An 11,957-nucleotide genomic window follows, 5' to 3' on the forward strand; every position below is an offset into this window, starting at 1 on the left:
GCCGGCCTGCTTTCTCAACTGGAGGCTTCACTGGGGAATAACAGGCTTCCAAGCTCATCCAGGATCTAGATGTAATTCATCTTGAAGCTGTATGACTGAGAATCCTGTTGTTCGGTGGTTGTCGGCTGGTGCCCACCTGTAGATCCTAGAGGTCACACATGGTTCCTTACCGTGTAGGCTTCCTGCACATATTGGTTACTTCTTCAAGCCAACAAGAGGAATCCCTCCTCCAGTCTACTTACATGGAGTTCTCATATAATATAATGCAATCAGGAAGTGACGTCCCATCACCTTTGCCATAAACATGATCTAACCAAGGGTGTGGCACCTTTGCCAATTCTGTTGGCCAGAAGCAAGTCTCAGGGCCCTCCCATAATCAAGGAGAGAGGATTGCACCAACACGTGGACACTAGGAGGTGAAGGTCACTGGAGGGATCACCTTAGGGTTTGTCTGCCACGTTGTTATTTTGAAAATCCACTTGCTTAGAGAAAGGAAAACGCATTTAATTTTGCAAACATTCATCCATCAGTCTAATAAGGTCTTGGTAAATTTCCTGGGGTGCATCCTGTCCAAGGTAAAAATCCACATGATTGTAGTGTGGAATCAACTTGTAATAAATAAGCCTGGTAATTTTAGGGAGTAAATTCTCAACGTCCCTGACATCAGCCACACGGTCATGTCCTCCGCTCCACACAGCTGTTGGCACCTCCATCCTTGTAACGTCGTATAAGGGAGGTGTAAGCTAATTACAGTTAAAGAGATAGAGGAAAAAAACAGTTTTTACAGAAAACCACCTTATGGAAGTAACATTCAGTATTAATTGTGAAGCAAGTTCTTCAAATGCTCAAAGTGTGCAGTTAGAATACCCTTAGTGATATATAGACACTAAAATGTTAAAAGTAATTAAAAACACTTTCATGCAATAATTTAAATTGGGAATAAACAAACCAAAAAATCACAACTGTTTTATTCCTGATTTGCACTTGGGGGGAAAATAGGAAAGAATCCTAGGGGAAGGGGACCGTTATTTCTATGAGGACCATCTTTCTAGTAGCGCTTGCATGGGGAGTATGTCCTTTTCCAACAAAATAGATGTATTTATGGATTGGATAAATGTAAATACCTCTCCTCATATGCAGAAATCTCGACTAGGGGGATTATTGACACTTGAGCAGGCTCTTGGGGGAGCACTGAGACCAACGGATGAAAACATTTGAAATATGAGGTTAGGAAGGAGCCAGCCTGTCCCAGACAAGAGTGGCTGTGGTATTAATCTCTTGCCCCTTCTCTCTGGTTATACAGCCTTTCTCATGTGGATCCAACAAATCCCATCCCCTAGCTCCTCAGCGGGCCAGGATGACCAGGCCAGGCCAATCAGTCCTTCATCCTTCTGGCCTCCATGACTGGATGAGAGATGAGTTCATGGCTAAAACCAGGCCAGAGTTCTCTGGAACTTTTGGCTAGAGTGATTGAGAAAAATACTGGCTTTTTCTTTGGGTTTGCTGTTGAAAGAACGCTATGAGCTAAGTACATCCAGGCACCATTTTACTACTATATTTAAAATAGCCTAAGAAGGGAAAGAGCATACGCAAGCAGAAGTAGGAGAGAGAGGGAGGGGTTGAGGGAGCAGGAGAGCCCAGAGGACAGTATTTAAGTTCCCATTTATTATTAATTTCCCACCACACTTTTTAGCTCAGTAAAGCAGTATATATTTTTTAAACCTAAAATAAAGTTGTCTTCTGCTATCTGCAACTGGAAGATTATGGACTGCCACCATAGTCTGTGGACTGAATTGTGTTTTCTCAAAATTCGTATATGGAGACCTTAACCACTACTTTGACTGTATTTGTAGATAAGCCTCTTAGGAGGGAATTAAGGTTAAATGAGGTCATAAGGGCTGGGTCCTAACCCAGTAGGACTGCAGCCTTATAGGAAGGGGAAGAGAGAGATCTGTCTCCAAGCACAAACACAGAAGAAAGGTTATGTGAGCGTGTGGCCAGAAGGCGGCCCTTGGCAAGCCAGGAAGAGGGTCCTCACCAGAACCCCACCTGCCGGCACCCTGACCTTGGACTTCCAGCCTCCAGGACTATGAGAAATAAATTTCTATTGTTTAAGCCACTCAGTCTACAGTATTTTTTTTTTTTTTTTTTATGGCAGCGTGAGCAGATTAATACAGAGTGCCTGAGTGGTACACTCGGTTAAGCGTCAAACTCTTAGTTTCGGCTCAGATCCTTATCCTGGGGTCATAAGATTGAGGCCCTGCATCAGGCTCCATGCTCAGAGCACAGCCTGCTTGAGATTCTCTCCCTCTCTCGTCCCCTCTCTCTGCCCCTCCTGCTCGTGCTCTCTCTCTCTTTCTAAAAACAACTAAGTATATCTTTAAAAAAGAAAATACACCATCATTAATTTTGGCAGCAAGATTAGGAAGAAAAGGTTATATGGACAAAAGATCCTTAGGCACTTGTAACCTTGCTGGGGAGAGCTTTCCTAGACCGGAAATGCACTGGGGGAGGTCCCCAACTTGGCGAATGTGCACCAGGAGTTCTCCAGACAGGGCAGTATTCAGGCAGAGAGCACTGGGTTACTCATCACCGAGGTCACTGGGCCTGGATGCGTTGGTGTCTGGGTCTTTGCGTTACTAAGTATCTTACGGGTATCCCACGTACCCTATACTGCTGGGAGACCGTGGCCTTGGGCTTAGGAGCAAGTGGTCAATGAGAAGGTGTAGCTACAACAGGAAGTGAGAAAAGCAGAGAAGCCTGTGAGTGCAGATGGGCGTTCACCACCAGCAGTGCATGCGAGCGGAAGGGCTCAGGAGAGCCCGCGCAGTGCCCCAAAGGCAAAGAAGAGGCATGCTTTTCCTGACTCTGGTTTTCTTGGCAGGATCATACAGAGCACAAATACTCGGATGCAAAGATAGAGAGAGGTAAAGAATAGAGAGAGCACAACCCAGAGGGAGCAGTATATATAAGCAAGGTTTATGGCAAGAGAATGGGCCTGCGGAGCCCCTCTGCAATGATTTAGGACCCTGTGAAGGATGAAAGGGGGCCCAGAAGATGGCAAAGCAAAAATGCATATGAAAATTCAGGATGCAAATAAGACGTGTTGGCTTTGGGCCAAGAAATTCTTTTTTACTTTTGTAATCATAAAGGATTGGTGATTACATTGATAATCACGCCTGTCTAATTTATGGGCCTTACTTATACTTGTGACGAAAGTGATTGCTTTTTACACATGCATGTTGTTCAGCCTCAGTTTGTTTGGGGTTTTCCATTATTCCCCCAAGGTCCCAAGCAAAAGATTTGTAAATGAACTTGAATCAGCCCGTCTTCTGAAGATGTGCAAGCACAATGGTAAAGCTAAGCCCTGTGACTCAGCTCTCAACCAAATTGATACCTGAGTCCCACAGGTAAGCTCATCATCCAAGACACTTTCCTTTTAGCAACTATCTACTCTTGCTAGGACGAGGAATTGGTTAATTACAAGAGTAAATGGTACTTGGTCATAGTGGGTGAGTCTGTGTGTGGTTAGCAGTTCAGGAGAAAACTATAGCGGTTTGGGAGAAAAATCAGATTTTTCACCCCAGCCAAAATCATGCATTTTCACTACTGCAGTTAGGGTAGCACTGAAAATTTGCTTTTTAAAAAAATTCAAATTTTTCCATATCCCTGACTTGAAAAACTCATGTATCTTTGATGACTACTTGTTTAATTTGAGCTCAGTCTATCAGCACGCAGCCAAAACCGTGTACGGATTTCCTTATAAGTACTGGAAAAAAGAACAACAAATAGAACACAACATATCGTCATTTAATATAGAACTTTGGCTCCAAATTTTTCAGAGATTGTGTCAAGCAATATCTTGACACACCATTCTCTGGCAGATAACAGTATTTTTTCCTAAGAGTGTTATTTGTGTCTGGTTTATCTCTAGTGATCCATATATTGTTTGTTTTTTTTAAACGAGTATAGTACATGGCATCCCAAAGAACTGTCCCAAAGTGCTGAGAGTTTCTCTTTTTTGAGAAGGAATAAGAGCAGTGGAAGAAGAATGGATATAAAATCCAGGAACCCCTGGGCTCCTCTGGCTCATTACTAGCTAAATAATTTTGACAATTTATGTAACCTCTCTGAGCCTCTGCAAAATGAAGACAATCATATTTGCCTCGCAAGGTCCTTATGAGGATCAAAAGTAATGATATGGAACATGCAAGAAACCAATAAGTAGCATCTGATCGATATAAAATATCTGGCATAGTGTTGATGCTTAGGGAGTGGATACTACTTTATTAGTTCACTTGCAGGTGCTATTGATGATTATTGTCATCTTTGTACCTGGTGAAAGTGCATCATGTTCTGATCAGGGTTTCCCCAGTCAAAAGCTTGGAACAGACCAGAATTAGCAGCCTATAATAAAATCAAAATAAAAATGCATTACAATGATATAAGAAAACAACATACATTGAAAGACAATAAACAGAAAATATACAAAGAGGATGACATCACATCCCACTCTTTCGGCACAAGAGCTAAAACCCAATAAAGAGGAATAAACCAGATAATATAAATGATAAATATTGATATACTAAATCACAGAACTGACAGTCTTTTAATCCCCTCCCCCATACTTCTCCTGTGAAAATCCTCAGACAGCAATGTCCTTAAATGTTCTAATGTTTATGAAATGTTCACAAGGATGCTGGATGGAATGATTCTTGAATATCTTAGCTACAGGAATTTTAATATTTTTTTAAAAAGGCACCAGCTGTACGTCTCCTACATTGAAAAGTGACTGTTTTAACATACAAACAGCTTTGTACGTTATTCTTGCCAGGTGGTCTAGGATATTATGACCATATTCCTTACTCTTAAATAAAGGAATGTTCACTCAGAGTATCCTCAGTGCTTTCTATTTGAGGTACAGTGTTGCTGTCCCCCATTACGTGGTCCAGCAGCCTGCCCCCATGTCATCTGTCCTGTGGCCACAGGCTCAGTGTCTGGGACAACACGCATGCCCATATTTGCATTTTCATGCTTCGGCTTCGGCTATTAGAATGGAAACATTCATAAGCCTCTATACCGAAGGGCTCCTTCTTCAGTGATTTGCCACCCATGTCAGATGGAGGCAGATAATGTTCACATTTGCCTCAAGTGCTTCATGAAATGATTCTCAGGCTCTTCCAAAGGTTTTTTTCTTAACTTGAATCTCAGATTTTTTTTTTCCACCCTCGTTGATTTAATCCGGATTTTTAGTTTAAAATTATTCCCCTTGTGATTTCTAAGGGCAGAGGCAGTAGTCTGCTGCTGTTGGAATTTTGCAGGTTTTTGACAATGGGAAGCAGTATCGTGGACTAGTTAGGTCCTCGGGTTCTAGCAGCAAACAGAGCTGGTTTGAATCCAGGCTTAAAGGATTATTGCATCTGTGATTCATGCCAAGTTATTTATCTTCCCTAATTCTTGTCTGTGAAATGGGAATGACACCATTCTCCTCATAGGGTTGTGGAGATTAAATAGGGTAATGCAATAAGGTAAAATAAATAAATAGGGCAATGCCTATAAAGTGTGTAACACCTAAGAAGACTCAAAATTACCACTATCAACATCAGCATCATCACCCTTGCCTTACCTGTCTGCATAACTTATGACCTCGTATTTTATCTCATCTCCTTCCCCCATCCTCCTGACTTATTTCTGTCTTGAAGAGGACCTTCTGTCACAAGGGAAGAGATCTTTTGAAGAGCAGTCAGCTGGGAGATGAGTAAGGGACTGGTGAGGACATTTGTAGAATGGGGGTCTCAAAGCCTCCATGGAAAGACTGTTATCAGAATTCAGTGAGACTGAATGAAATCACATGTATGAGTAGCAAGAACACATAGTAAGTGCTCAGTAAACGTGAAATTGAAACATGAAGGCCATGCTCATCACGGGCTCCATCTGTCTCCTCACTGGGAGGAGGCCCTATGTCCTGAACATCCTTCTCCCTGCAGGAACCTGAAGACTTATCTCCTAGGGGGTGGAACTCTTCAAAGGAGTTCAGAAATCCTCAACTAGTATTTCAGGCTATCTACAGCAGTGCTTCTCAGCCTTAAAGCACAGAACAAATTTACTAGGGTGGAGGTTAAAGTGCAGATTCCTAGTATCTCAGATACATTAAAACTCTGGGAAGACCTTTTTCTCCTCCTCCCTATCCCCCCTCCCCCCAGACACAGACAGGTTCATACATATTTGGCTCAGAAAGCTATACCAATTGAATGTGCCTTACCTCTGAACTTGCTGAATATTGAGTGATACAGTAGAACACACAAAAAATTTAAACTGAGGGTAAAACCAGAAACCATTAATCTACTTTAGTCCTTCTCTAACATTTAATTTGCTCAGAATAAAGCATGATTTCCATACTCTGAAATGGCCCACATGCCAATAGGAGGCTGAGCAGATCTTTCTGGAATAGCCCGTGTCATGGTATATAAAGTTCTGTTAGAACTGACAATTTTCCAAAAGAGGAAATACAAGCTTTCCCTAGAGAAGGCAGTTTGGAGGGATCCAAAAATCAGAGTTCAGTCAGAATCTGTGGGAAGCAGGCCCATACACCAGACGCTACTGAGGACACGCTGAACAGAAGAGAGAACAGGAAGTCAAAGTGAGCTGATGCTGATTCCAGAAGCATCAACCTGACAGCAGCAGGTGCCAGCACAACCCTGTGGTGGGCTCTGTGAAAGCGCTCTTCAGGGGTCGCAGAGACCTACGTGTGCTTCATTTCAGAAATAGGAAGTTCGTACCTGGGCCCAGTGCAGCATATTCTGAACAGACGTGCCCGCGGAGCTCTGGGCCAAATAAACATCCAAGCGACTCTGCAAAAGAAAGAGATTATTTCTCATCTGGAAGCTAATCATGTGACCACCCCACAGGTAACTGTGAGTATTCTCTCTCTCTCTCAGGAATAAACATGTACCATACTGTCTTGAAGAACTTTCTCCTCCCTTGGCTCTAGTCTGTCCTGTGCAGCCTTCCTAAAGTCCAGAGGGCATCCTGCTGGTCAAAGGTGCTAACACACCTTTTCTCTCCAGCCTCATGTCAGACAGGTCCAGGAACCCAAAGGGTCAAGGGATAAAAGCCCCAGTGCCCTTCCTCACCCTGCATTAAGTCCCAAAGGACATTCTGAGAGAGTTGTTTATCATGAGACATTGAGAAAAGATCTGAATGTTTGCTTTCTGATTTTAACAACATAGTAAATATTCTACAGGGCTCTCTGAAAGTTTGGCGAATGTAATCCTTCCAGTATTGTAACTTCCATTAACATTTAGATTTTTTCTGGATTTAAAAAAAAAACTTGTTTTTTTTATACTTTCCATTGCTTTTTTTTAAGTGTACATAGTTATACTTTTCCACCAAAGTGAGCATAGAAACACACGGAGCTTAAAAAAAAAAACAAACATAACCCCTCATGACCTACCCAAACCTACTGAATCGATATCAAAATCTCTAGGGGTGAGTTCTGGACATGTGTATTTCTTCAAAGTTCCACAAACTCTACTTGTGCATCCCTGCCTATCCTCCACTAAAATAAACATCCTGTAGAGACTACAGTATCCCATAGGATGGTCCCCAACAGTGAAAAAAAAGGGCAATCTGACTGTAAAAATGTATAATGAAGGCCCTCAGTGAACGTTCAAGGGGGCCATTTTGTGAAGTCTTTCTTTAGCAAACTCTCAGGCCATGTCGAGAGGGTGCTTTTGAGATGATCTTTATTGTGTGTGCTTAAAGGTCTTCTTACTTAACTCTGCCTCCATGATATGCTTCCATCGAAGTGATGGGCAAGCACAGTTCCCTTCGGTAAACTGAGAACAATGTAGAGAAGGAATGTGAAAAGCCAGTGACTAGGGCATGCTTTCCATAAATGGCCTTTTAGAAATCTTGCTTGAAAGCAAGAAAAGTGTTAATCAGTACCTTCCACTAACAGAGGGAGACTAGACTCTGGGCAGAAGTCTGTGAGATAGTCGAAGACCATTTTCAGCTTAGTCCTGCCTGTGGTTTCGAAGATACCCCCTCTCTGGCAGGGAAGTAAACAGTAGCTTCCCCTCCTCCCTCTCCGACTCTTTGGGTCAGCTAGTGGTGACCGAGGAAGAAAAGGATTTCAGTTGGAGAGGACTCACCAGGAATCCCAGCTTATCCCTCTCGGTGTCCCTTGAACAGTGAATCAGTACCTATCATTGGAAAGCTATCCCTTAGTCCCTTTGGATTAAAGAAGTAAGTGGTTCACAAAATGACGATTTCCAAATCACCTATGAAAGTGGAAAACTGGTTTAAAAAATACAGATGCCTGAGCTTACTCCCTGAGATTCTACTTTAGTAGGTCTGAAATAGGGTTTAGGCACAGCAAGATAAATTTCAAAATCATTGTCTTAGTGTAAGTGAAGGATTTTTCAATGGCGGCACTTCGGCCAACAGCAAGAGTTGGTGAGAATGTTCAATGGCCAAGCCTTCTTTGCAGATCCTCCTACTAAAACAGGTGGACTCCCCAGCTTTGGCTGGAAACCACCAACATGTAACTTCAATTCAGGAGACCAAAAAATAAATAAATAAATAAAAAGCCCTTGAGATGTGGTTTCCACGTGATTCAGTACAAACTCTCCTCACCTCTGTGCAACAAAACAATTGTTTTCTTGGCTCCGACTACTTACACATACCATGTTTAAGTTTTTGGGATCAAATCCACTGAAAGTAAATAGGAAGTTGCTGCAAATATGACGAAATAGCTTCCGGTTGCACACCTTGGTGGCAATGAATTGGTCAAAAAATGTATGAGGGTAGAACATCTTGTCACCAAATAAAGCCTGCAAGATCAATGTAAGATACCATCAAATTTCACGGATATGGATGCCAAGAGTGGAAAGTGAGTGGTAACTCAGACAAGGGCTGGACAGCAGTGGTATCTGCTCTATGCTAGTCTTCAGTGAAACAGAGGGAGGCCTGTTAAATTTTGTTTTTGGTTCTCCCAACCCACCTTGTTGGTCTTCCCAACTCTCCTCTTGATGCCTTTTCCCAAGATCCTCTACTTGCCGTGTTTTTGGAACATGCCCTGAAAAACTAGTCCCTGTAGGAAATTGGTAAGCCTTTGGAGTCAGGGATACTTTGGCTCAATTCTGGATTCTGTCTCTTATACCTTAAGAAAGTATTTCATTTCTATTATCTGGAAATGGATAATGAAATGGAAAATTAATATGCAGTATGTAAGACTGTGTAAAGATAATAGGTCATGTTTAAAAGGAGCCTACTACAGTTTCTAGAATCTAGTTAACATTCCCCAAACAATAACTACTATTATAATTAGTGAATGATCATTCCAGAATATTCTAGCGAACTCTTCCAGAAGCAAAAGCTTAACCCCCCCAAAATCAATCTCTACTAGTGGAATTTCAGGCAATGTTGCCAGTGAGTTGAATTTACCTTCTGAACTTTAGGAACCCCTTCGAATTAGGACACAAATTCATATCTCATTCCTGTGCATAGAGGATGAATCTTGTCTTTGTTTCACAATAACTAGCTTTATAATCTTAAATTAGATACAAAGATGAAAGTGTTTTAAAAAAGATTTTATGTATTTATTTGAGAGAAAGAGAGAGAGAAAGCATGAGCAGCAGGAGGGGCAGAGGGAGAGGGAGAGAGACAAGCAGACTCCCTGTTGAGCGCAGAGCCTGGTAGCTCCATCCCAGGACCCTGAGATCATGACCTGAGCTGAAGTCAGACACTTAATGAACTGAGCCACCCAGGAGCTCCTGTAAAGATATTTTTTGATTCTTAAACCTTTTGGAAATTCTATTTACAGTAATAAAAACTGGCTTCTCTTTCTCCTGGAAGCCTTTTTTAACTACCAATTACAACCAAAGAACAATAACAACTAGCATTTATTTTTATTGCACTAATGCATGACGAGATCTCACAGTATCTTTGGTAAACTTGAACCAGTAAATTCCTACTGGGTATAGTTGATGGAATTCTGAGTTTGAAAAGTGGTTACCTTATATGGTCAAAGGTCATCTTCATTTAATGGAATATTTGGTATCCCATGGAATATTAAGGTTATCTATGATATACTGTGACTTCATATACCCCTTCCTGCCAGAGAGAGGGAAGGAGAAAGAAAGAGAGACTACAATGTGTTAAAATAGTTCAAATCAACCTCTTTAAGTCTAGAAAGCAGTAATTAATCATGGCAGACATTATCTAATTCATTCTGGCCTCTCATTCATTTTGTCACAATCACTGGGACACTTGAAAGATTAAAAAAATTTTTTTTAATTAAAAAACATTTTTTTACTTTTTAAAACTTAATTTTTTTTCTTTTTTGAGAGGGAGAGAGAGCATGTGTATGAGTGGTAGCAGGGAAAGGGAGAGGGAGAAAGAGAGAGAGAGAGAATCTTTAGCAGACTCCATGCCCAGTGTGGAGCCCCATGTGGGGCTTCATCCCACAACCCTGAGATCAAGACCTGAGCTAAAATCAAGGGTCGGACACTTAATCGACTGAGCCACCCAGGAGCCCTAAAAATTGTATTCTTAAGTAACCTCTACACCCAACATGGGGCTCAAACTCACAACTCGGAGATCAAGAGTCACATGCTCTTCTGACTGAGCTAGCCAGGCGCCCTTGAACTTACCTTTTAATAGAATGTTTGCAGGGAGCCTGGGTGGCTCAGTCATTAAGCGTCTGCCTTTGGCTCAGGTCATGATCCCAGGGTCCTGGGATCAAGTCCCGTACCGGGCTCCTTGCTCAGCGGGAAGCCTGCTTCTCCCTCTCCCACTCCCCCTGCTTGTGTTTCCACTCTCTCTATCTCTCTCTGTCAAATAAATAAATAAAATCTTTAAATAAAATAAAATTAAAGAATGTTTGCATCTCTTCTATGTTCTCAAGTGTAATAATCTAAATAGATTAGCACATGAATAAGTAATCAGAGTAGAAAGCAGGGTCTGGTTTTAATCAGCAAACATTTTTGTTTCTCATTACCAATATCTTCATCATCCACACTTGGCAGAAAATCCATGTGAAAAGGAAGTGCCAGTTCATAGATGTGACCAACCATCAAAATATGATGTGAAGAAAGAGGTTATATCTGCCATAAAGGGCCCTTGTTCTTTATTCTGACTGCTGGTGTTTCCAAATACAGGGTGAAGTAGCATGGCGGTCTCTGACTTCACATTACCTCTACCCCTACACATGAGCAATGCAACAAAACTACCATTATATTTACCCAGGCACAGATAATTGCTCCTTCACCCTAACCTAAAAAGAGAGGATAGTAGTGCAGGCCAGCCAGCCATAGAACACCCATTCCTACAGTGTGGTCAACACGACTCATAGACTGTAATTCCAAGTTGGTTCTGGAGGGCGTGTGCTTGTCACATAACAGTATAGCAGTCTTGCATTAGCTCTAATTTAAGAAGATATCCCTTCTTCTGGGTACGTGGCCCCGTGCCAGGTCTCATGGTTTGCCAAGCAGAACATGGGCTGGATGCAGCTCTCAATGGACTGCTGAGCTGGGCTCTGTGTACACAGCTGCATAAGGATCCAGAGCTGACTTTTTCAGGTTGGCATTGGAAAGGAGGGTAAATAATTACATAGAAGAAAGAACATTGACCATAGATGGCCTGCTCAGATCTGGGTTCAAATTCTGGTTCCACCACCCATTCGCTGGGTCATTCGGGACAGGGTGCTTAGCCTCTTTGAGCGTCAAGTTCTTCTTTTAAGATATGAAGACAGGGCACCAGGTGGCTCAGGCGGTTAAGTGTCCAACTCTTGATTTTGGCTCAGGTCATGATCCCTGGGTCGTGAGATCAAGGCCCACCTCTGGCTCTGCGCTGAGCGTGGACCCTGTTTGGGATTCTCTCTCTCCTTCTGCTCCTCCCCACCACCCAAAAGAAAGAAAGAAAGAAAGAAAGAAAGAAAGAAAGAAAGAAAGAAA

At 42.2% G+C, this 11,957-nt stretch overlaps 1 protein-coding gene across 2 annotated transcripts in view; it reads right to left on the minus strand.

The window, feature by feature from the left end:
• Positions 1–503: 503 nt before the first annotated feature.
• The window catches only part of LIPK (lipase family member K), a 21,574-nt gene continuing 10,120 nt past the window's right edge, over positions 504–11,957 (minus strand). For both annotated transcript variants that reach the window (XM_032430395.1, XM_032430393.1), the window contains exons 6-9: positions 8,688–8,834; positions 6,780–6,851; positions 4,336–4,407; positions 504–743 (exon numbers count right to left, since the gene is read on the minus strand). In XM_032430395.1, the coding sequence (XP_032286286.1) occupies positions 504–743; positions 4,336–4,407; positions 6,780–6,851; positions 8,688–8,834 (531 nt within the window). The remainder of the gene's footprint in view (positions 744–4,335; positions 4,408–6,779; positions 6,852–8,687; positions 8,835–11,957) is intronic.

Source organism: Phoca vitulina, unplaced genomic scaffold (assembly GCF_004348235.1).
Source record: "Phoca vitulina isolate PV1807 unplaced genomic scaffold, GSC_HSeal_1.0 scaffold43, whole genome shotgun sequence".
NCBI classification, from domain to species: Eukaryota; Metazoa; Chordata; class Mammalia; order Carnivora; family Phocidae; genus Phoca; species Phoca vitulina.